This window comes from Puma concolor, chromosome E2 (genome assembly GCF_028749965.1).
Source record: "Puma concolor isolate L17-30 chromosome E2, mPumCon1.1.hap2, whole genome shotgun sequence".
NCBI classification, from domain to species: domain Eukaryota; kingdom Metazoa; phylum Chordata; class Mammalia; order Carnivora; family Felidae; genus Puma; species Puma concolor.
Genome location: NC_141681.1, coordinates 1,769,346 through 1,791,843, shown reverse-complemented (window position 1 = coordinate 1,791,843; position 22,498 = coordinate 1,769,346). Strand labels below are relative to the sequence as shown.

At 66.4% G+C, this 22,498-nt stretch overlaps 2 protein-coding genes across 2 annotated transcripts in view; one reads left to right on the top strand and one right to left on the bottom strand.

The window, feature by feature from the left end:
• Nucleotides 1–54: 54 nt before the first annotated feature.
• CTU2 (cytosolic thiouridylase subunit 2) lies at nucleotides 55–10,691 on the top strand. Its single transcript, XM_086688705.1, has 15 exons — nucleotides 55–223; nucleotides 835–918; nucleotides 3,221–3,299; nucleotides 3,475–3,534; nucleotides 4,581–4,641; nucleotides 5,123–5,232; nucleotides 5,357–5,652; nucleotides 5,721–5,856; nucleotides 6,013–6,144; nucleotides 6,613–6,704; nucleotides 6,807–6,901; nucleotides 6,985–7,120; nucleotides 7,226–7,292; nucleotides 7,390–7,448; nucleotides 7,573–10,691. The coding sequence occupies exons 1-15, from the start codon at nucleotides 159–161 to the stop codon at nucleotides 7,640–7,642; spliced, it is 1,542 nt and encodes a 513-aa protein (XP_086544831.1). The 5' UTR covers nucleotides 55–158; the 3' UTR covers nucleotides 7,643–10,691.
• Nucleotides 7,674–22,498, bottom strand: part of PIEZO1 (piezo type mechanosensitive ion channel component 1 (Er blood group)) — a 54,174-nt gene continuing 39,349 nt past the window's right edge. The window contains exons 18-51 of the mRNA XM_086688714.1: nucleotides 22,276–22,436; nucleotides 21,942–22,118; nucleotides 21,559–21,684; nucleotides 21,258–21,458; nucleotides 20,608–20,812; nucleotides 18,187–18,291; nucleotides 17,478–17,631; nucleotides 17,010–17,253; nucleotides 16,825–16,921; nucleotides 16,546–16,717; nucleotides 16,033–16,122; nucleotides 15,865–15,959; nucleotides 15,521–15,592; nucleotides 14,953–15,053; nucleotides 14,346–14,442; nucleotides 14,210–14,266; nucleotides 13,943–14,115; nucleotides 13,752–13,858; nucleotides 13,393–13,584; nucleotides 13,051–13,309; nucleotides 12,791–12,979; nucleotides 12,379–12,655; nucleotides 12,005–12,104; nucleotides 11,770–11,917; nucleotides 11,463–11,677; nucleotides 11,212–11,370; nucleotides 10,979–11,126; nucleotides 9,410–9,598; nucleotides 9,180–9,272; nucleotides 8,929–9,101; nucleotides 8,733–8,855; nucleotides 8,529–8,608; nucleotides 8,247–8,436; nucleotides 7,674–8,165 (exon numbers count right to left, since the gene is read on the bottom strand). Of these exons, the coding sequence (XP_086544840.1) occupies nucleotides 7,916–8,165; nucleotides 8,247–8,436; nucleotides 8,529–8,608; nucleotides 8,733–8,855; nucleotides 8,929–9,101; nucleotides 9,180–9,272; nucleotides 9,410–9,598; nucleotides 10,979–11,126; nucleotides 11,212–11,370; nucleotides 11,463–11,677; nucleotides 11,770–11,917; nucleotides 12,005–12,104; nucleotides 12,379–12,655; nucleotides 12,791–12,979; nucleotides 13,051–13,309; nucleotides 13,393–13,584; nucleotides 13,752–13,858; nucleotides 13,943–14,115; nucleotides 14,210–14,266; nucleotides 14,346–14,442; nucleotides 14,953–15,053; nucleotides 15,521–15,592; nucleotides 15,865–15,959; nucleotides 16,033–16,122; nucleotides 16,546–16,717; nucleotides 16,825–16,921; nucleotides 17,010–17,253; nucleotides 17,478–17,631; nucleotides 18,187–18,291; nucleotides 20,608–20,812; nucleotides 21,258–21,458; nucleotides 21,559–21,684; nucleotides 21,942–22,118; nucleotides 22,276–22,436 (5,219 nt within the window). The 3' untranslated portion in view covers nucleotides 7,674–7,915. The remainder of the gene's footprint in view (nucleotides 8,166–8,246; nucleotides 8,437–8,528; nucleotides 8,609–8,732; nucleotides 8,856–8,928; nucleotides 9,102–9,179; nucleotides 9,273–9,409; nucleotides 9,599–10,978; nucleotides 11,127–11,211; nucleotides 11,371–11,462; nucleotides 11,678–11,769; nucleotides 11,918–12,004; nucleotides 12,105–12,378; nucleotides 12,656–12,790; nucleotides 12,980–13,050; nucleotides 13,310–13,392; nucleotides 13,585–13,751; nucleotides 13,859–13,942; nucleotides 14,116–14,209; nucleotides 14,267–14,345; nucleotides 14,443–14,952; nucleotides 15,054–15,520; nucleotides 15,593–15,864; nucleotides 15,960–16,032; nucleotides 16,123–16,545; nucleotides 16,718–16,824; nucleotides 16,922–17,009; nucleotides 17,254–17,477; nucleotides 17,632–18,186; nucleotides 18,292–20,607; nucleotides 20,813–21,257; nucleotides 21,459–21,558; nucleotides 21,685–21,941; nucleotides 22,119–22,275; nucleotides 22,437–22,498) is intronic.

Here is a 22,498-nt window from a genome sequence, read left to right as displayed (position 1 = left end):
CGGGCCCGCTCGTCAAGGCCGCGGCGCCGCGGTGCTGGCGCCGTCAGCGCGCGCTCCGCCCCCAGCCGGCCGAGCGCAGTCCGGACGGCGTCCCGGTGACGTCATCAGGACGCGTCTCCTCGTCGCCGCCGCTTACTAAGGTGGGACTCAGCGCCGCCATGTGCCAGGTTGGCGAGGACTACGGGGACCCGGCGCCCGAGGGACCGCCGCCGCCGCGGCCTGGGTGAGAGCCGGGCGTCCGCACCGGCCCCTCTCTTTCCCGGCGCCGTCTGCCCGGGGAGCTGCGCTCCGGGAAGCCAGGAGACGGCCGGGGGCCCGGAAGCCCTGGCGTCCCAAGCGGGGGCTGCACCTCGTTCCGCGGCACCCGGGGAGTGCCCGTGTAGCCGGCGGTGAACACCCCAGGAGGGGGCTCCCTCTGCCCGCTGGCACTTGTAATTCTGGCCGCCAGTGCGGACGGCTCCAGCGCTGACCGAACTTTCCGTAGTCGAAGAGGAGGTCGGCCCCCCTGTCGCTTCCACGCACTGGTTCCACTTCTCCCCTCCAGATCCACACGGGGCAAGCGGTGGTGTGTCATGCCTGCCTTGGCGAGATTGACAGGTGGCCTTTATGTGCTTTCCTGAGCTGGCTTTAGCAGACTAAGATACCACCCACGGCCGTCGTCTTTTTTCATACTGGTAGTTAGGGTAAGGCACAAGCCTTGGCTGGTGTGTGTACAGCTGCCCTCAAGAACTCCTCATACGCCAGGTTGGGGTGAGAAAACGGGCCGCCGCCTCCCCAGAGTCTGCCCGGAGGGAGGTCTGCAACCTGTGTTCTTGCCTCCTTCTTCCCCCCAAGCCTTCGAAGCCGTGAGCTGAAGTGTGTGAAGTGCAAGGAAGGCGTACCCGTTGTGGTGATCCGAGCCGGAGACGCCTTCTGCAGGTGAGGCGTGGAGGTGGGTGGGAGGCAGACACGGGGTGACTCGGCAGCCAGGATTGCCCCCATCTCTGTGTCTTGACCTCTTGCTTTAAAGAGCATGTAATCACCTTACTTGTACTTCTAACATCGCTCCCGGTGACTCTGGTGAGTGGGGGTGGGGGTATCGGTTTGCTGCATGGGCACCCCATAATTCTCCCATTATCCAGCTCTGGATTCAGTGGCAGGAAGGTATCTGATGGCTCTTAAGGGGACAGTTGGCAGTGAGGATGAGGTGAGTTACAGGCAGGATGAGCATCTCGGGGCAGATTAGAGCATCCTGGGATCTTGGCCAGCTGCTCTGAGGGCCACTTACTTTACTTGTGTGGGATGGAGGGAGGTTTGCAGCTTTCTTCAAGCTCTGAGGTGGGGGGGGGGGGGGGGCGGGACTTTGGAGGGGAGCAGAGGAGGCTGATTCCCAGAGGACCTTGTTATGAACATGCTCTGTTTTCTCTGAGGCCGTCTTGTGGCCCCTGACTTGTCGGCAGTGAATCAGAGCTCCTCCAACACCTGTTCGCTTCCCCTGGGTTCACAGCGCCATGAGGGCAGGACCAGGCTCCTGGTTTATCTGTGTTAATTGCTGCGGACGTTTCGTGCTTTGGGTGGGAGATGAACCTTTGTTGAATGAGTGACCAGCTCATGTTTTTAAAATTAGTCTCCAAGAGTCTTAGACTCTACTTTCCAGAATGTTCCAAAAGGGAAACTGAAGGGACTGAGCTTTTTGTTTCTTTTTTTCCCTAAAACTTTCTCCTCCCCAGCCATCTTTTGGGAACCCAGTGGCCTTGGTGTGTGCCACTAGAATATACATTTTAAGCAAAGAAGGCAAGCTTTAATCACTTAGAACATCAAAAAGTGACGATTGTTCCAGGGCACCTGGGTGGCTGTCGGTTAAGCATTCAACTTCAGCTCAGGTCATGATCTCACGGTTTGTGAGTTTGAGCCTCACATCGGGCTCTGTGCTGTCAGCACAGAGCCTGCTTCAGATCCTCCGTCCCCCCTCTCTCTCTGCCCCTCCCCTGCTTGTTCTGTCCCTCTCTCTCAGATAAATTCTTAAAAGAAAAAATATTAAGAAGTGATGATTGTTCTAAACAGAGAAGAGGCCACAGCAGCTCCTTCTGGGCTGAGAGCTCCCCCTGCCTGTGGGCAGCGACAGGGTTCTCTTTGTGCCCCGTGAAGTGGGGAGTGAGTCAAGCATCTGTTGGTTTCAGGAGTCTGCCACGCCTGACTTTCTTGGGAGTCACTGCCCATGGCTGGTCACCTAGGGTCCCAACATTTTATTAAACACTGAGTTGAGTTACAAAGGACCCGGGGTCACCCCTCCTTGTGGTGTCTGTTCAGCGGTGGGGGTGGGGATTGCTGTAGACACTGATGTGTCTTAATGGGAAAAAGAAAGTAGATTTAGGGGTGCAACCCCAGGTGTGGGGCAGTTGTAACGGAGCCACCTTGCTCCCTCTTTTCAGGGTGCTGTCTTTGACCCTGACTCCCTGCTGGGCTTGCCAGGGAGCTTTCAAATGCAGGTGCCTGGGCCTCACTCTGGCACATTCTGCTGTATTTGGCCTGAGTGATTCTAACCTGTGGCCAAAGCTGAGCACTTCTGACCTAGTGAACATGAGAACCAGCTGGGAGGTTTATCATCAACACAGATTCCCAAGGCCTGTGGTTCTGAGTGCTTTGATTCTGTAGGTTTGAAGAAGCAGCCAGGACTGTGCGTTTGGCACGAGCTTCCCGGCATTTCTGGTCCAGATGGGATCAGCTCATTGGGCCAGTGTGGAGCTTTGGGACGCCCCCACCCCACAGCCTGTTCAGGGCTCCCCCTTCACCCAGAGGGATAGTACTTCTCCCCATGGGGGTCCCGGAAGGGACCTTCAACTCTGCTTAGGGGAGGGTCGGGCTGGCCTTGCCCTGCACTTTCCTGTGTCCGTCTGTTCTGCCAGCCGGGCCCTCCTGAGCGTTTGGGGGTGCGGGTGGCACCGGGGCTGCGAGCCCCCCAGGCATCACTTCACATGAGTAAGGGTAGCTGGGGACCAAGGGAGGCCTCCCTTGCAGTGTGGGGCTGATCGCGGGGCAGACCCAGCTGGCGAGAACCCTGTAAGCTTGGCTTCCCTTGGCAGTTGCTGGGCAGAACCTTGGTCAAGATGCTTCCGGTCAAAGCCGGAAGTTGGTAAAAGAAGGGGAACGCCAGGCAGAGTCTCGGGCCGCCTCCCCGTCTGGGCGAGGAGGTGGGCCGCCCGGGCAGCGCCCCCGCAGCTGCTGCTTGCTTGTGTTGCAGGGACTGCTTCAGGGCGTTTTACGTCCACAAGTTCAGAGCCGTGCTGGGGAAGAATCGGCTCATCTTTCCAGGAGAGAAGGTAGCGTGTGGGGTGACCCCTCTGTGGGGTCCCCAGTTGGAAAGCCCAGCCCCCCCGGGCCCTGGCTCTCAATCCCTGTGTCCCTTCCCACTGTCGTGCACGGGTGGTGGGGGGGACGGTGGACATGCTCCTGTTGGAGATGCGGTGCCCTCCAGCGACGTTCCTTTTCCCTTAGGTGCTCCTGGCATGGTCTGGGGGGCCTTCATCCAGCTCCATGGTCTGGCAGGTCCTTGAGGTACATCCCTCCAGCATCTTCCAGGGGCCTTGCTGCTGCCCAGCCGAGCTCCAGGGTCGGGGGCCCTGCCCTGAGGGGCTCTTGCCTGGAGCTTGTGGGAGCAGCCCGCCAGCAGCCGGGACAACCGGAGGGTTCCTCGATGTGTGTACAAGAGGTGCACATGCTGGGGCCGCATCTGGAGTGACCCAGCTCTGCCTCAGTTTAGTACTTTGCTGACCGTGTAGAGTCATTATCACCAGAACGGTGTCGCGGCACGGTGGAGCATCGCTTGGGGTGTTGTCAGGTCATGGGCTTCCCCCCGGTCCTGGGTGGAGGATGAGACTGTGACATAGGAGCAGGTGCCTTGGGGAACCCAAAAGGGGTCCGGCCTGGCTGGGGATGGGCAGCCTCCTTGAGAAGTTTAAGGAGAGACCCGAGTGAGCAGCGGGGCCCCCAGGTGGCTAAGTCGGGTGGGGAGCCAGAGTGAGGAAGGTGCTCTGGGTGCAGAGCTGGGCTCCAGGCAGTCGGCGGCCTGCGCAGAATGCTGGCCGCCCTGGGGGTCTTGACCCGGGGCTGGGACACACAGACCCTGGGCGTTCCCCTTGAGAGGCGTAGATTAGAGGGGCTGTGGCCATGGGGGCGGTCTGTCCTGGGGCCCCCGGTGTGGTGCATCTGGTTGGTGCTCCACTCTCGCGTCACGGCCCACTGAACCTGGCCTTTTGTCTGGCACCTCGTGGCCCCCTTCCCTCTGACTGGTAGTGCCTGGATTTTCTGCTGTTCCGTCGCACTCTCGGTGGCCAGAGGTGCTTGGGTAGGCCGCTTCTCGGGACGTAGCCAGGAGGGAGGGACTGACTCGTGAGGAGCAGGTCGTGCGGGGGCAGTGAGATACACATGCGTGGCCTCCCTGTGGGGCCTGACAGCACCTCCTCTGAATGGCCTGTCCACCCCAGGTGGGGGTCAGCACCACTTCCCAGGGGGCCTCAGTCAAGGTAGAGAATGGTCTGTGCCGGGAAACTGTCCTGTGTTTTCTAACTGGGGGGCTGAGCTCCTATCCCTTTTCTCTCCAGGGCCTGAGTCGAGATTCTGCCAAACGACTGCGTTTCGTGCCGGGGGTCATCTACGTGGATGGTGCGTGTGGCCACCCTCACCCCTACCCTGCTGCTCAGGATGAGCCCCACTCAGCGGGTGCTGTGACCTTAGCAAGGCCCTGCTGGGGGCAGTTTTTGGAGACAGCACGCGTGTCCGGCAAGAAAGGCACGGTTGTTGTCTTAGCACAGTCAGCTTTATCAGAGTCAGGCCGGGGGGGGCCCCGAGAGGGATGGGCGAGTTCGCTTCCCCAGGGCCCAGTCACTAACCTGCCCCCCGCCTTGCTCCCTTGAGATAGGCTCCCAGGTGGATCTCTGGCACTGTGGTCAGTCAGGCCTCCCCTCCCCACACCTCCCTGTGCCATGACCGTGAACCCACTGCCTGCTCTGAAATGCTCCCCCAGGAGAACAGGTTAGCTGTTGTTCCTGCAGAAAAGCCGCGTAGGATGTCTCACACGGCATTGGCCCTGTCCCGTCTCCGGCTCTTCTATAGCCGTGACTCCTTCCCGCCTGCCTTTTTTCAGAGGGAGCGGCTTGTGGGCAGAGCCCGGAGGACAGAGCAAAAACTGTGGCTGAAATGAAGCTGATCCTGCAGACCCTCGGCTTCCCGTGGCACATTGTCGCCTTGGAGGAGGTGGGCGGGCCTGTGTCTGATAAGGCCCCTGGAGGGTGGGCTCCTGGGGTGTACGCGAGGGGCCTGTTAGGTCGCGGCACACAGAGGTGGTCTGGGCCTTAACGCTGTCCCCCTGCCCCGGAAGGTGTTCGGTCTGTCACCGTCGGTGCTGCGCTGCTCTACCCAGGAGCCATTGGGGGCCGTGGGGACCTACAAGGTGGCTGTGGATAGTTTCCTCCAGCAGCAGCACACGCTAGGGACCGAGAGGGCAGGGGGCGGCCCCAGCCCCACCCAGGGAGAGGAGCGGCTGAGCCCACCTGGCACCCAGGAGTCCCAGGACCCAGCGGGGCCACCACCAGCCGCCCAGACCGAGGCTCTGTCCCGACTGTTTGGCTCCGTGAAGACGCTGACGGCCAAAGAAGAGTTTCTGCACACCCTGCGGTAAGCCCCCCGCCCTCCCGGGGTCTTGGCCTGGCTTCACCTGGACCCTGAGACCCTGTGCTCTCCAGGATGCACCTGATCCTGCACGTGGCCCGGACCCATGGCTACTCCAAGGTGATGACAGGAGACAGCTGTACCCGCTTGGCTATCAAGCTCATGACCAGCCTGGCTCTGGGCAGAGGGGCCTTTCTCGCCTGGGACACGGTACGCAGGTGGAGGCCTTTCAGGGACCCTGTTGACCCCTGTCACTTGGAAGTAGTGTCGAGAGTCAGCCCCGGGGTCTCCCTCGCGGAGCAGGGAAGGAGGGACTGCGAGCCCGTCTGGTGGGGGTGGTGAGGGACGTGCCCCCGCTCCCCGCAGGGCTTCTCAGATGAGCGTCACGGTGACGTGGTGGTGGTGCGGCCCATGCGCGACCACACGCTGAAGGAGGTCGCTTTCTACAACCGCCTGTTTGCTGTGCCCTCCGTCTTCACCCCCACCATCGATACCAAGGTGAGCTGCAGGACCTGGGCGGGCCCCCGCCTTTCGGCATGGGGTCAGAGGTCGCCGGCACCCCTTGGTGACCTGAGCCGTGTCCACACTGGCTCTCAGACCTCAGTGTTAACAGCGGCGTGCCCGGCATTCTCGGAGCAGACGCAGGGCACTCCCCCGCAGTGCAGAGGTGGGCTGCTGTCCTCCAGGAAGAGGGGGTGTGTCGGGGGGCGGTGGGTGGCTGGCCCCCAGGTGCCTGCGTCTCTGGGAAGGGCTCTTAGGTGTAGGATGGGCAGGACGGATCTTGGAGAAATCTGATGGCACGATCTGTGAGAGCCACTGCGTTCAGCAACCGGGAGGCTTCAGAAGCGGGTGCTCCGGCCGACTCCAGCCCTGACGTGGTGCTCGTGGGGGCTGCCAGCGTGAAGCTGTGGCCCCTCGGCCCGGCCTGGGGCGCCACTCCTGTGGCCCTCATCTGATTCCCCTTAGGCCCCCGAAAAGGCCAGCGTCCACCGCCTGATGGAGGGCTTCCTGCTCCGGCTGCAAGCCCAGTTCCCGTCTACCGTCAGCACTGTGTACAGGTGTGTGTGCGCGCGTGTGCACGAACACCCGTGCCAGGGTCGGGTTGTGGGAGCGGAGCCCCAGCCTGACGGTGCCTTGCGCCCTGTCTGCCACACCCTCAGGACGAGTGAGAAGCTGGTCAAGGCCCCCCGCGACGGCTGTGCCGCCGGCCCCCGCTGCCTGCTCTGTATGTGCACGCTGGACGTCGACGCTGCTGGTGTGTGTGGAGGGGGAGGGGCCCTGGCAAGTGGGAGGCGGGGTCCGGTCCCCAGAGGATCCTCAGCTTTTCTCTGCCTGCAGATAGTGCCACGGCTTTTGGGGCCCAGACCTCCGGTTTCTCCCAGACGCAGCCCCCCACCCCGCGGGCTGGGGCTGGAGCACCCACAGAGGTGGGCGGCGCCCAGGACCGCTGCCAGGGGGCTGGGCTCTGCGGGAGGTAAGGCCCACCCCACGCAGCTCTCCGGGGCAGGGGGGGGGTGTGGGGGGGGGTGGCACTTCCAGGGCCCAGGCTAGGTGGTCACGTACAGCTCTGCTCCCGCAGGGAGGACTCCCGAGCCCACGTCATCGAGCAGCTGTGCTATGGCTGCCGTGCGAACATGAAGGATGTGGTGAGTGGTTCCCGCCCACGGGTGGTGACAGGAGAGGTCCACCCCCGGGGCTCTGTGCCTCACGGCCCCTCACCCACGGCGGTGCTCTTTGTCGCAGCCCTCCTTGGACCTCCTGCCACCCTACATCTTGGCCGAGGCCCAGCTCCGCAGCCAAAGGTACCAGCTAGCCACACAGCTGGGGGAGCCCCCTTTGTGTGTGTGTGTGTTGGGGGGGGAGCGGGGAGGGTCCTTCTGGGCCTCTGCACCTGGCGGCAGGTTCCCAGCGTGTGGCTTCCCCCAGGGCCTCGCAGGAGATCCAGGAGTATCTGGTGGAGAACGGTGCTGAGGAGATGCAAACCGCCGAGAGCTGAGCCTGGGGCCACCAAGAGCCGGGGGCGCGGATCGCATAAATAAAAATACTTTTAATTAGAAAACCCTACAGTACTCGTGGGGAGGGGAAGGCTGGACGCCCCAGCCCCAGCCCAGCGTGCCGGCCACGTGGGGCCCTCGGGGACAAGGAGGTGCCCTGAGCTGGGCGGGGGAGGGGCCACAGCTTCCTTCCTTCGTTCCGGCAGCAGCATCAGCATCGGGGCCCGGCGGTCTGCCGGGTGGCTCCTTCCTGCCTGGGCGCGGGGCCCTGGCTCCTACTCCTTCTCGCGGGTCCACTTGATCATGGTCTCGGGCGAGCGGTACAGGAAGATGAGCTTGGCGTAGAGCTCCTCCTCCAGCTCCAGCTCGCGCGTCTCCCGCACCAGGAAGATGTCCTGGCAGAGCTTGAGGATGCGGTCCACGCAGGGCAGCTCCTCAAACATGATGGAGTGGGAGATCTCGCTGAAGAAGCCACGCACGAACTTGCCGATGACCAGCACGATGGACACGTAGAGCCCCATGATCCTGCCAGGCGGGGGCGGGGTGAGTCCCGGGCCGCGGAGGCTGCAGCCGCCGCCCGTCCGCCTTCGCGCGCAGCACACTCACCCGTAGCCGGCCAGGAAGCCGAGGCTGGGCGGGCTGACCTTGTCGCTGAAGATGACCATGGGGAGCAGGTTGCATTCGGCCTGGCAGTCCTGCAGCTCGATGACCCACCACTCCAGGAAGCCGGCGGCCCCCGAGCCCACGCGCTCCCTCCGCAGCTGGATGCGCACTCCGAGGTAGTCGGCCTCCTCGTCTGGGGCAGAGCCAGGGTCCGTCAGGGCCCACACCCTTGCCCGGGGTGGCGCCAACCCCCCCACTCGCATGCATTCGCTGTCACACACTCACTGGGCTGCAGCTGCTTCACGGGGTTGGCCTCGGGCCCGTTGGGAGCACGGATGTACTTGGGGAAGAGATTGGGGATGACCCTGCAGGGAGAAGGGGGGGGGGGAGTCAGGCCCAGCGCCCCCCGGTGCCCCCTCCCCCACTCACACCGACTGGTCCCAGGTGCCCTCTGGCAGGCCCCGCCCCCCAGTGCTCTCCCCCACTCACACCGACTGGTCCGAGGTGCCCTCCAGCAGGCTGGCCAGCTGCCTCCGCTCGCTGCTATTGGCAGCCAGGTCCAGGGTGTGCTTCTCGTTGGTGTATTCCACGGTGCCGCCCTTGGCCAGGTCCCTATGGGCCAGGACACAGCGTGACCCACGGCGGGCCACACCCCACCCGGGTCCTGCCCCAGCCCGGGCCGCACCTCTGGAAATTCCAGGTGAAGCGCAGGGTGATGTCGGCGGTGCCGTTGTACAGCTCCCGCTTCATCTGGGCCCGGCTGGGCGGGCTGATGCGCCACAGCGCCCCGGAGCTGCCCTCGATCTGCGCCGTGACGATGTCCTCGGGGCTGTACTGGCTGATGAACTGCATGGCCAGCTGGGCCCGGGGCGGCACTTGAGTGAGCGGCGGCCCCCTCCACCCCGCCCCCGCAGGTGCAGCCCGGGGCCCACTCACAGGGTTCGGGTCGAAGTGTCTGGACAGCTCCTCATAGGCCTGTTGCGTGAAGGGCACGATGGACGGCTGCTGCGCGCTCATGGTGAACAAGGGCTGCGGTGGGGGGACGGCGTGACGCTGCAGGGAGCCCCTCGGCCCCTGGCTGCCAGCGCCGCGTGGAACTCTAAAGACGAGTGACGTGGGACTGGCCCACCATCCTGCTCCCCGGCTGGGACAGACCGGTGGCTCACCTCGTAGCCACCCAGCTTGAGGGTGACGGTGACGTCGATCGGCTGGTTGACGACGCCGACCACGGAGCGCACCAGGGACATAAAGAGCAGAGGGAACCAGATGATGGCCACGAGGAACAGGATGATGAGCCCGCCCATGCCGTACTTGACCACCTTCTTCTTCTTCTGCCCCTTGGGCTGCGGGTATTTCTGGGGGGGCGGGGTGTGGGTCAGGGCCTCAGCTCTGCCCGCCCCCCGCCCCGTCCCGGACCCCCACCCCCTGCTGCTCCGGGGGCCGTCCTCACGCAGCCACAGCCTGGAACAGCACTTAGTGTGGCCTCTGCGTGCACAGACACTGGCCAAGTACAGCCGAGAACCCAGAAACAGACCCTCGCGCCGAGCGAGGAAAGGATAGGCTCATCGACGGTTGTGCCGGGACAAACGGACATCGACACGCCAGAGAGATGGGACGGTCAGTAAAACTCCCAGGGGCAAAGTTTCATTCCTCAGGATCTGGTGAGAGATTCTCGGACCGAGCACGAGCACCAGTAGAAAACTGGACGTCAGAGAAAGACTCCTGTGTTTCAGGGGAGGGGGAGAGACCATGGAGAGAGAGCCCGCAGAACGGGAGGCTTCGGGGCAAATCCTGCCTGAGAGGGGCTATAGCGTCCAGAACAGAAGTTCTTGTAAGTCAACGATAAGACGACAGACAACCCAGGGACGCAAGGGGCAAAGCAGATGACTGACAGGCACGGGAGAAGAGTGTCACCGTCACGAGCCATCAGGGCCACCAGAACCAAGACTGCACTGAGGCAGTCACCTCTCAGTCACAAGTGCTGGCGAGGACGTGGGGAGACCGGCAGCCCCCACGCCGCAGTGGGGGGGAGCGGGGCGGCCGAGGGGCTGAGGCATCCACAGCAACACTCGCTGCGATCAACAAAACAGAAGCCCAGCCTCCTTCACAGTTTGGAATGGTGGCGTAAGAAAGGTGGCTCAGTCACGTGATAAAAAGCTGCTCGGCCATGAAAACCCCAAGTCCTGACACAGGCCACGCGGACGGCGCTTTGAACCCCCTAGAACGAAAGAAGCCGGACCCGGGCTATGGGGCACGTGACTGCATGTGCACGAACCTTCTGGAACCGGCAAATCCCTGCAGCGAGGGGTTCTTGCTGGAGCGCTGGGCTGGGTTTAGACCCGAGGGGACAGTGGCACAGCTCTGTGACCGTGCTATGCGTCGCTGAATTGTACAGGTGGATGGGGCAGGTTCTGCGCCCACCGTCCCCCAGTAAAGCTGCTAACGGGACCTCGGCTGATACTTGGTGCCCACCCCATCTCCCAGCCCTCGCGCCCAAGACCAGAGGCCAGGCCTCTTCTGGGTATTTGCTCAGACCTCCGTCAGCTGCCTGTTCCCAACAGGGTCAAGTTCACCGTTCCCTCTAAGAGGCACCTTCTGGCCTCATGTGGTCGTGGGTTGGCAGCCCCCAGGTGAGGGGTGGGGGGGACCACCAGCACCACCTGGTTGTCGTGTGGCCCATCTGCCCCAGTGGGGAGTGACCAGTGTCCCTCACTACCCGCCTTAGGCCCGGGCACCTTCTCGGTCTCTCGGCTGCACTTGATGATGAAAATGTTGGCGTAGATGTCCTCCACACACATCCAGCTGGAGAGGGACAGTGTGGTGTCCGTCCACACCCAGTCCATCACGGCCCGCAGCTCCACCAGGAACGGCACGAGCCGGAAACTGCCGGGGGCGGGCACCATCAGGACAGCCCGCGGGAGATCGCCCCACTCCCGGCGCCCAGCGCCCCGCGCCCGCCCACACTCACCCCTGGAAGAGGAAGAGGTTGAGGTGGTTGTACTTCTTGGTGAGGAAGTTGCCCAGGATGCGGGTCGGGTAGCCGCAGCGGATCTGGTAGGCAGACAGGGCGAAGTAGACGCACTTGACGAAGTACCACAGCTGGGCCACTGCGTTCTGGCTGAACATCCTGCAGGGGCGGGAAGGCCAGGTCAGGGCGCCCTGCCTGAAGCCGGAGCCCCAAGGTCCCCGGGCCCAGCGCTGGCCCGGCCAGACACCCACCTCTCGGTGACCGCGGGCAGAATGAGGAACATCCAGAGGTGGATGGCCAGCACCAGGACCACCTGGAAGGCCAGCTTGCCCAGCACAGTCTTGCGGAGGTAGAGGGCGCGGTCGATGACCATGGTGCTGAACTGGATGAGCAGCATGACCAGGAAGGCCTCGGGCACCTGGTCGTCTGACAGTGAGGACGTGATGTCTGTGGCTGCTGAGTGTTTCTGTGCCGGGAGAGCAGAGGTCAGGGGGTGGCGGGGGGAAGGGGGTGGCGGCGGGGGGGTGGGCGGGAGGGGGTGTTGGGCTCTGTGTTCACCCCAAAGGCCCAGAAGCCAAAGATGATGATGATGAAGTCAACGACGTCCGCCAGGAACATGAGGGCGTAGACGTCAGTGGCCGCGCGGTACTGGGTGTGCAGGATGTCGTGGAAAAAGCAGTGCAGGGGCCGGTACGCGCTCTGGGCCCTGCAGGCGGCGGTGGGTTCAGTGCGCCGGCGCCCCCAGCTGCGCCCTCCCACGCGCCCTGGCCCGGGGGCTGCCACGGTCACTCACAGGGCCAGGCAGCAGCTCTGCAGTCGGAGCCCCAGGGCTCTCGCCCTTTCCCGGGGGCGACTCCACCTCTCGCTCCCTGGGGCCGCCGCCACGACGCCTTCTGTGGGAGCAGCCACTGCTGACGGGAGCCCCGGGGGCTCCAGGCCCAGCTCCGACTCCCGGCCACCCCGAGACCACCCCCCAGGGGGCTGGATCACCCCACTTTACGGACCAGCAGGCTGAGATGAACACAGACGTCCCCAGGTCGCTGGCAGTGGGCCAGCCGGGGCTGCGTCACCTGCCACGTGGGGAAGGCCGGGAACGCGGCGGGGGCCGCGGCTCCAGGTGGGAACCCGCTGGGCCACAGTGGCCGTGGAGGGACAGGGCCGTCGTACCAACGGCTGTGGGCTCCACAGGCTCTGTGCTCTCCCTTGTCCTCTTCCTGAAACGCAGGCTGATCGGCTTTGGGTCTCGGGGCTTGGGCTCCATGGGAGGCTCTGGGGGCCCATCCCCTGCTTCCGCCTGCATGTGGCACTGGGCGAGGGCCCCAGCCACCCCTGGTTCTCCCTGGGGTCCTGGTGACGTCGGCTCCTCCTCAACCCCCTTCTTCCCAGTGCCGCGGTCGTGGTCCTTGGAGAGTTGGTCCCCTTCATGGTCCCAGAGGCCGTAGCACTGCAGGGGGGTGGGGGCAGAGAGAGGTGAGATGGCTGGCGTGGCCGTACCCCGGGACCCGCAACATCCAGGCCTGCCTCCCGGCAGGTGGGGTGTGTGCCGGGAGGTGCCCGCCTGCCGTCCCCGGCGACGCACCAGCAGCTGGGAGCGGTGGAAGAACAGGGCCATGAGCTGTACTAGGTCGTACTTGACGTAGCCGTCGGTCTTCTCCAGGCCCAGGATCCGTGGCGGGAAGTACGGCTTGTTCTCGTAGCGCCGGAGCACCGCGTGGGTGTTCCAGGGGAAGAAGCCAAACTGGAACAGGTACTTGGTGACCACGGTCACCTGCAGGGGAGGAGGCTCAGCATGGCACGGCCAGAACTCCCTCTCCCCCGCCCCCCTGGGCCACGGCCCACCTCGGTGAAGACGATGGCCGTCATCCAGAAGCGCTTGCTGGGCCTCGGGATGGACAGCATGGCCCACAGGAAGACGAGCACGGGCAGCACCAGGGAGGTGGCCGAGGCGGTGACCATGTGGTTGAGGATGATGACGAAATAGCAGAGCAGCTCCGAGTGGGCGGCCACGCACTGGTAGGCGGCCTGCAGCAGCCGCAGCGCCCGGCCCTGCCTCGCTTCGAACTGCTGGGCCTCCTCCAGCTCCTGGATGTGCAGGTGCCTGCGGGGAGCCGCGCCCAGGCCCTCTCGCACCAGCGCCCGCCGCCCCCCCAGCCCCCCGCACCGGCCACCCTGGGCACCGACCTGTTGAGGAGCAGCTCGCTGGCGGTGCGGGTCCGGGTGGAAGCACCGGCGGGAAGCTCCCGGGAGCTGTGCAGGGAAGCCCCGGGCTCGGCGGTCGCGTCCTCGCCGCTGCTGCGGGCGTTGCACCCCGTGCTCAGGGGGCCGCCGGTGGCCTCCGTGGCGGCGCTCAGTGGCTCCTGGGCCCCCGGCCCACTACGGGAGGCGAGGGCGGTCACAGAGAGGCAGCCCGCCCTCTGCTCTGCCCGGGCTCTGGGGCCGGCAGGCCGCACGCCTCCTGGTCCGTGCGCCCACAGCGGGGCGGCTCTGCCCTAGTGCGCCGGGTCCCGGCCGCCTCCTGAGCCCCGCCAGCCCACACCCACCTTGCCGCCGCGCCGGGTGCGTCTCGGGCCCCCGAGGAGCCTGGTGGTGCGGCCTCCACGCCCCTGGCATACAGCTGGTCCAGCAGGCCCCGGTGTACCTCTTGGCCCTGCGGGGCAGCGAGAGGCTCAGGGTGGCAGTTCCCCAGCGAGGGGCCGGCCCGGGGCTCGGGGGTGTGGGCGCGCGCGCTCACCCTGAGCAGCGCCTGCGTGTACAGGTAGCGCTCGGCGCGCAACACGTCACTCATGGCGCGGTGGTGCCGTGTGAAGGTGCGCAGCCAGTCCGTCAGCCCGTCCACCAGCGCCTGCCCCAGCACCCACAGAAACTGCACGGCGCTCAGCACCCGCTGCATCACGTGGCTGTGGCCTGCAGCGGGGGCAGGGGAGAGGGGCGCTGCAGAGGCTGTCGGTGGGAGGCCCCCGGCCCCCCGCCCCCCCGGTCTCTGGGCGCGCCCACGCACCAGCCGCCTCTTGGTCTGTGCCCTCCGCCGGCTCCGCCTCCGCACCCGGGCCGCCTCCTGGGCACAGGGGTGTGTGCTGGTCAGCGCCTTGCGGCCCCGTGGCCCCCGGTACCCGCCCCGCGCGCCCCAGACTCACCTGCGGGCGGCTGCCCTGCCTGCTCCTGTCTCGCCTGCTCCTCCCGCTGCCTCCTCAGCACCGTCTGCGCGTTGGTCACCCATGCCTGGTACGCCAGCTGTGGGCCGGGTCCTCGGGGTCAGCACCCCGCCTCCCGGCACGTCGGGTCCCACTCAGCCCACCTCGGAGCTCCCGGGGAGCTTGGGACCAGGCCGGGCTGGGGGCCTTCGGCTAGCTCCCTGCTTCGGGGGGGTGGGAAGCGGGTCCCGTGGGGCTGTGCCGTGGGGGCAGGGCACGTGGCCACACCCTGCACACGTGGTTGGCATTCGGTGCCAGGGCCACTTCCTGCAACCTGAGGACCCAGGGGTAGGCGAGGGACCCCACCGTTTTCCAGCAAACACGCACAACCCTTCTCAAGTCCTGGACGCTCAGCGGCGACGTCAGGAGACCGTGGACAGAGGCCCACCGAGCCACCGCCTGTGCCCTGTGCGCCCCGCGGCCTGCGTGTGCCTGTGACCTGTGGGCTCTGGAGGTCTGAAAGGATCTGGGCAGGCTGGCTAAAGAGGGTCTCTCCTCCCCCCGCGCCCCACGGACAGGGGAAGGCAGGCAGGCGACCCTCCCACCTCACCTGGAAAGCGCTCTGTGCCGAAGGCCTGGGGTCCTCGGGCGGGGTCTCCTCCTCCTCCTCACTGTCAGACTCGAACAGGAAGTAGTCCCCCGAGTGGATAACTGCAGGCAGGTGGGGCTGAGAACTGTCCTCCCCGACAGGGGCTCGGGCTCCACACCCCCCTCCCCAAGACTCAAGTCCTCCTTAGTGTCAGAAGGGTCCAGGAATGCGCCGGGCCGTGGCACCCAGCATGGCTTCCCTCGGCCTCCCACCATCCCGGGGGACAGTCACGGGAGCTGGAGGCTGGGGCCAGGCCACAGCAGTGACGGGACACAGACGGGACAGGAAGAACACGAGGGTGGGCGTCAGCATGAACACTCAGACTCGTGAGAGTCTGAGCGACGGGAGCACAAAGCCTGCGTGGGGACCTGGCTGAACCGAGGCCCAGCCTGTTATTACTGCGTGGCGGGGTGGGGCCGGAGGGCCGGCTGATGGCACACGGGGAAAGGCCGGGGCGCGTGGCCACAGGTGGGCGCACAGCAGCTGAGAGAGGAGGGGCCCGGGCACAGTGGGCCCAAGGAGGTGGTACCTGTGGCGTGGTCCAGCCAGGGCCGCCACCACTGCCTCCGTGGCGGGGACGAGCCCCGTGGACTGCCAGGCCCTGTGGAGGGGCGAGGCGAGCGTGAGCCGGCGGGGCAAGGTGCGGGGAGGGCATGGGCAGCGCCCCCGACAGAGGGGGCCTCGCGGTGCCGTGGGGAGCAGAGGACAGTCCACGAGTGCAGGCGGACGGTGGCAGGCTGGCCCGCGGCCCACAGGGACACGGTGAGCACGTGGCACAGGACAGATGGGCGCACGCGGCACAAACCAGACAGGAGCGGGCGCCAGCGGCACGGTCGCCGGGACCCCGGGGCCCTGCGAGCCCCTCACACTCACCCGGCTCCTGGGGGGGGCCCTGGGGCTCCTGGGGGCGGCTGCGGCCAGCCCGGCTCTGCCTGTGCTTCTCCTGTTTGGCGCGGATGCGCTCCATCCTGGGGGGTGGGGACGGCTCTGAGCACGAGCTGGGTGGGAGAGCCCGGGGCCTCCCACCCAGACGGCACCTACTGTCTCTTCAGCTGGGCCAGGGACTTCTCCTCCGCCTTGCGATGGAGCTCGATGCTCTTGAGGTTGGCCGCGTTGTACAGCGCGAAGCCCCTGCGGGGAGGGGGCGTCACCCTGGCACCCCAGGGGCACGGCTCCCCCGACCTGTGGCCTGAGCCCAGGCTCCACCCAGGTCCCTCCAGCTCCACAGCCCCCCTTCTCCCCTTGTCGTGAGCTGGGATGAGGGAGAGGGCCCCCTCCTGCTGTCTCCTGACTCTCGGCGGGGGGGGGGGGGGGAGGGAGAACAAGCCACCCAAGAGGTGTCCGTGGGGGACAGAAGATGCCCGGCTCGACAGCCCAGGCAGGGAGGCCGCCCAGCGGCCGTGTGCCCTCGGGCCAGCGTGGGGGCAAAAACGGGCCGAACTGCCGGCCAGGGGCAGAGCTGGGGTGGGTCAGGCCCTCGGAAGTCGCCCGAGTGACACGTTAACGTGGTGGGGCGGTGCCGTGCAACCCGGGGGGCCCGAGGTGGGGCCTGACCTGGAGGCCTGCAAGGCGGTGGCCTGGAGCTCCGCACTGACGTGCAGGAAGTAGCGGCTGAGGAACACGCGGCGCTGGAGCAGCAGGAACAGGAAGCACACGCTGTCCCAGAGCACGCCGGCCTCCTCCACGGGCAGCAGGCAGTCCCGGTCCCGGCTCAGCATCTCCTTGGCTGCGGTGCGCGGCAGGGTCAGGGTCAGGGTCAGGGTCAGGGGGCGGAACCCCGGAAGCGTTGCGTGTCTCCGAGCCCCGCCCACAGCACGTCCCCCGCTCACTCACGATCATAGTAGCCTTTGACGGTACACACGAGGCTGAAGAGCTGGATGACCCAGCAGAAGCTGCTCTGCATTTGCTCCACGAACACGCAGGACAGGAGCTGGGGCAGGAAGGGGGGTCAGGGTCAGCCTGGGCCCGGGGAGGGGGGGGGGAGGCGCGGGGGGCGGGGCCAGGCCGGCCGGGCGCACCGAAAGCATGTTCTTGGAGATGATGACGGTGACGTTGTACAGAATGAGGCAGTCCCACAGCAGGAGGCGGGCACGCGTGTGCTTCTGCAACAGGCTGGTGCCGAAGAGCAGCAGGTAGAAACAGGCCAGCAGGTAGCCCAGCCCGAAGATACTGATGCGGGTGGCTCCCGTGACGAACACCACCACCAGCACCAGCCAGAAGAGGTAGCGGAAGACGGCCACCTTCAGCATGTCGAGGTAGGACCTGCCAGACGGGGCGTCACTGCGGGGGCCCCGGGCGGCCCCACCTCCTCCCGGCAGCCTCCGCCCAGGGGAGCCGGCGAGGCGCGCCCCCCGCTGCCAGGTCGGCGCCCGCCCCTCGGCCCGGCAGAGGGGATCCCGCCGCCAGCGCCCGCCAGGCCTGCAGGCGCGCTGCCCGTGCGGCGCCGGCCCCAAGCGGGCCGCGGGCCGGCCGTGCCCGGGACGCACCTGCAGTAAATGAAGTTGGGCACGGGGTCGGGCTCGCCCTGCGGCACCTCCAGGCGGTCGGTGTTGGTGCCGGCCGTGTGCTGCCACTCTTCCGTGCGCTCGGCTGCGAACACCTGCCACTGCTGGGAGGCGCAGAGCAGCAGAAGGAAGTCGCCTGCGGGCACACGGGAGTCGGCCGCTGCGCCGCGCCTCGGGGGGGCCGCCAGCCGTGCGGGGCGCGGCCCGCCCGGCACCGGTCCCGTACTCGAGGCCGCAGAGGGGCGCCAGTGTGCTCCTGCGGGGGCCGCACCGGGCCGAGGGCCACAGCCGAGCGTGGGCAGCGGGGGACAGGCCCGCGTGTAGCTGTGCCTCACGCACGTCAGGAAGTGTGGCCGATGTGCACCCAGCCGCACACCACGGAGGCGTCAGGAGGCACGCCCGCGTCTGTCCCTCCGTCCACCTGTGTCCCACCTGCCTCCACCCCCGCACCCACGCCTGCACGCACACGGCGAGCAGAGGCAGGTGTGCGTGGCTGCGTGTGCACACGGAGTCGGGCCTGGGGAAGTGGGCGCCCCTGTGGGGACGGGTCCCTCTGGGGAACCACGGGACTGGCCGCCGGTGAGGCCCGGACACCGTGTCCCGCGCTGGCAGAGGCGGGCCTACACCTGAGCGCCGCCTGTCCCCCCGGCAAAACCTCCCCGCCCTCTGGGGCCTGGCCGCAGGCGCTCACTGATGAGGTTGGTGGAGTTGGGGGTTCTGAAGAAGTCGGGCAGGTACAGCCACTTGATGAGCGCGGAGTTCATGGGGATGGCCTGGCTCCACCGCCACGGGTAGTCTGCGGGCGCAGGGTGCACGTCAGGACCCCGGTGTCCAGTCCCCGCCCACAGGCCTCATCCCTGCACCTGCCCGCGTGTTCACACGGTCTCTTGGAGTCTCGGGAGCGAGATTCCAGCGTGTTCCTACCTATGCATTTCTCAGGCACAGACGGGCCCGGGCCCAGAGGAAGAAGTGAACCCCAGCCTGGGAGTAACGGGCCTGCAGGGGCGGCGGACCCAGAGGGCCCAGAGCGAGGCTCCCACACACACCTATCAGAACGGCCCGGACAAACTCAGCGACGACAGCGGTCCCGCGTGCGTCACCGGCGGGAACGAACACCGGAACCACACCGTGCGGTCAATTCCGCGAAGTGAGAACTATGCCCAGACACAGCCCTGCACCCCGACGCTCCTGGCCCCGCTACTCCAGAGAGCCCCACGTGAGAAACCAGCTGCCTTCCAGGGGCCGGAGGGGAGATGGGCTCGTGCAGGGCACGGCCAGTCCTCAGCGGGCAGAGAGGACCAGGAAGCACCGCACCCAGCACGTTCGCCAAGCAAAACAAGCCAGCCCCCGGCGACATGGGGTGTGGTCCTAGTTCAGCATTGGGACGGACATCGGGACTGCAAAGGGCCCGCAGGACCGCAGGGTGGAGAAGCCTGGGGGGGGCGCCGGGAGAGCACTCTATGGGGTGGGGACAGGCTGGGGGTGGGGAGAGGACTCCGGGGGCGGGAACAGCTAGGGTGGGGAGAGGATGGGGGGGGAACAGGGAGAGGACGCTGGGGGCGGGGACTCCCAGGGCAAATGCGGTGCCCACACGGACCAGCGAGAAGAGGACGCCAGGCCTCGAGTGGAACCGAAAACAGCAGCGTCCAGAGCCCATAAGGATATAAATTCGCAACTCAACAAATGAGTGGGACGGAAATCTTTACGGAAGATGCCCACCCATAACTCTGAGACACAGAAAGCCACCACTAGAAAACCGAGAGAAATTCCCACAGCGGGACCCGCCGCGGAGGCTGCAGTTAGCCAGAAAGGTCCAGGAGAAACAGGCCGTGTGCCGAGTCTCGGGGGAGACACCCCACAGCCAGCCCTGCACCCGAGTGACAGAACGGCACCGGACAGGAGACACTGGCCCCGTGTGAGGCACAGAGACCCACACGTCCCAGCCGCCAGAGGGACCTGTCACCCGGTCTCACAAGGACAGCAGACTACCCACAGGGTCACAGCCCAGCACCCCTCAAAAGTTCCAAGGTGCTGAAAGGCGAAGACGCGGGGAGCTGCCCGGCACCGACACACGGGCGCACGCACGGGGCCGCGGCCAGAGCCGCACCAGCGCGCACACCTGAGCTCCCGCACTGGGTTGCGTCAGGGTTGCGTCAGGCTCACGTCAGGGAGCTACTTTTGCAAGTCTGCGTCCAAAGTCAGAAGCCAGCACACAAAACAGGCGACAAGGCGGAGACGAGGACGGCGAGAACCTGGAATGCGTTTGGTAACGCGCCCTGTGGTTGGTTTCCAAGACATTCTGGAAAAGCCAGAGTCAGGAGCGGTCAGGTCGGTGGTGGCCGCGCAGGGCAAGGATCCGGCCCACGGCCTTCCCCCACCGTCACCACCCACACAACCGCGGCTCAAGCCTCAGAGCGGCTTCAGGGGCTCCGGGGGCCAACCGGGAGCCGCCGTGGCGGTGGAAGACGTCCTGGGGCCCGCGGTCGGCCGAGGAACACGTGAGAGAAAGCCACGTGACCAGCGCACCAGGATCAAGGGACAACATTGGTCCTACAGGTCCCGCCCGCGGCGCACTCCGGAGTGGGCGGACGCGACACCACGTGGGCCGCAGACACGGAAGGGCCACGCGGACAAGTGCACTCCCAGGACAGGACACAGCCACACCTGCCAAAGCAGGAACCGCCCGACAAACGCGGCTTCGGCCCACCGGCCCCCCCCTCCCGAAACCTCGCCCAGACCAGAGGGCGCGAGAGCAGAGCGCAGCCGAGGGCAGACGCGGGGTCCTGTATCGGACCCAAAAGCCACCAGGGCCACCCCCGGAGGATGAGGCCAAAGCCAGGCTTGTGCGGGAGGGACTGTGGAGCGTGGCCCCTGCCCCAGGGTGCGGGGTCTGGCTGCTCTCTGCTCTCTACCTCCACCTTTTCTGATCGTTCCAAATGTTTCAAAATAGAATGTGGGGGAAAGAAAGGGAATGGATGCCAAGCGTCAAGAGGCTGGCCAGCGCCCCACCCCCCCAGGGATGCTGCAGCCATCAGGGTCCGAGGAAGGGGGCAGGGGAGGCCCTGGGCGGGGGGAAGCACCCTCGCAGCTTGCCCATGTGTCGCCGGCTCACCAAGGCACAGGGCCGGGGGGATGCCCAGGCACAGCAGGTACTGGTACAGGAAGAACAACGCCAGGAACAGACAGTAGTTGGGCCAGAGGCGGGCGATGGCTCCGCGGTGCCGGCGGGTAAGAATGGCTACCAGCCAGCAGCCGTGCAGGATGACCATGAAATTCATGCGCTGCCCAATCACGTTGACGGCCATCAGGAAGCAGATCTGGGGGCGGCGGGGACGGGGTGCACAGTGAGCTGCTGGGGGGACCTCCTGGGTCCTACCTCCAGCCGGGAAGGCTCAGAGCACAGTGGGGGCAGCGGCCCAAGTTCACCACGGCCCACACTGCTGTCGTGGAGGCAGGGAGAGCTGGACACGTGTCCGCCGTGGTGGTGGGGGGGGGGGGGGGGGGGCAGGCGGGAACCACATCTCAGGAGGTTCCAAGGCTCAGTGGAGACTCTGACCCAGTCTCCAGTCAGGGTCCAGCCCCCGAGCTTACTCTCCCAGGACACGCCGACTGAGCCCGGGGGTCCGGCCCTCAGAGTTGTGTGTGCTCTGTGCCCCCCCGGGTGGCCCCCGAGGGCCAGCAAGTTGCAGAGGCCCCGTGGAGAGGGACGCAGACCCTCAGCCCTGCCCAGGTTAAGGGGTGGGGGCTGACGCCGGGCCTCACCTCCAGCCCAAATTTGTAGAAAAAGAAGTTGACAAAGTACTTGAAGCAGCTGAGAAGATCCTGGTCCAGCCGCTGGCGGGTGCCGTCGGCACAGACGGCCTGGGCAGGCAGCGGGGCCGGCTGGTGCTGCCGACGGTGGTGCTCCTGGCGCCGGTAAACAATGGCCTCGAACACCAGCAGCAGCAGGACCAGCAGGTGGTTCTGGGGAGGGGGACACGGTCAGGCCGCACCCCCCGCCCCACGGCCCCCGGCCCCGCACTCACCTGGGGCAGGCCGCACCCCCCCGCGGCCCCGCACTCACCTGGATGTAGCCCAGGTTCGGGAAGCCCTTCCGGACCCCAAACCAGTTGGCAGGGTCGACGGGTCCCCGGTACAGCAGGGACTGCTTGATCTCCGTTTTCTGCAGGTTGGTGCTGTTGAGGAGGGGCTGGGGGAGGGGAGAATCAGCACCTGTTCCCACCTGGGAGCTGACACCCACCCCAGGGACCCCCCCCCCCCCCACCCCAGCCACAACTCCGGACGGGGCCGGACCACACCGTCCCAGGACACGTGTGGCCTTCAGCTCTGACCGACCTCGGTGGGGACGGGGCGTCTGGGGACGAGGAGGCCACGGGCAGGGGCGAGGGGAGGGGAACAGAGAGGAGGCCTGGCGGGCTCCCCCACACGGCCCAGCCGCCCACACACCTCGGTGCAGTTGCTGGAGTATTCGTGCGGGCTGACGACCTTCAGCTGATACAGCATCTTGCACACGATGATGATACAGGTCCACACGGTGGACAGGCAGGAGGCCATGGGCCGGAAGCGGGGGTAGGGCAGGGCGAAGGCCCACAGCACGACCAGAAGCAGGTTCATCACTGACACCTGGAAGGCAGGGGGGTGGGGGGGTGGGGGGGGTGGGGGGGTGGGGCGGGCCGATGGAGCGGCACCTCCCCAGGGGCCCTGCGATCTGCCACCCAAGGGTCCCGGCCTCTAGGGGACCCCACTGCAGAAAAAGGAGACGCCCCTGTCCCTCCCTTACCTCCTTCAGGGCCACCCACACAGTGTACAGGGCCACCAGCTTGAGGACGTGCAGCTCCAGCAGGCGTCGCACCAACACCTGCACGCAGGTGAGGACCTCGGAGAAGCGGTCAGCCAGGTCCAGCAGCCGCTCGGCCACCAGGCCCCACTTGCTGGTGGCGGCTGTGGGAGAGGGGCCGTGAGGGCTCGGGGACCAGGGTCCCCAGGCCTGGGGCTCGCAGGGG

Bases quoted from the DNA above. Each gene is read 5' to 3' on its own strand.
- CTU2 (XM_086688705.1), top strand. From the start codon at position 159: ATGTGCCAGGTTGGCGAGGACTACGGGGACCCGGCGCCCGAGGGACCG. The intron at 224-834 runs GTGAGAGCCGGG...CTTCCCCCCAAG, and splicing joins CCGCCGCCGCCGCGGCCTGG to CCTTCGAAGCCGTGAGCTGA. The intron at 919-3,220 runs GTGAGGCGTGGA...CTTGTGTTGCAG, and splicing joins GCCGGAGACGCCTTCTGCAG to GGACTGCTTCAGGGCGTTTT.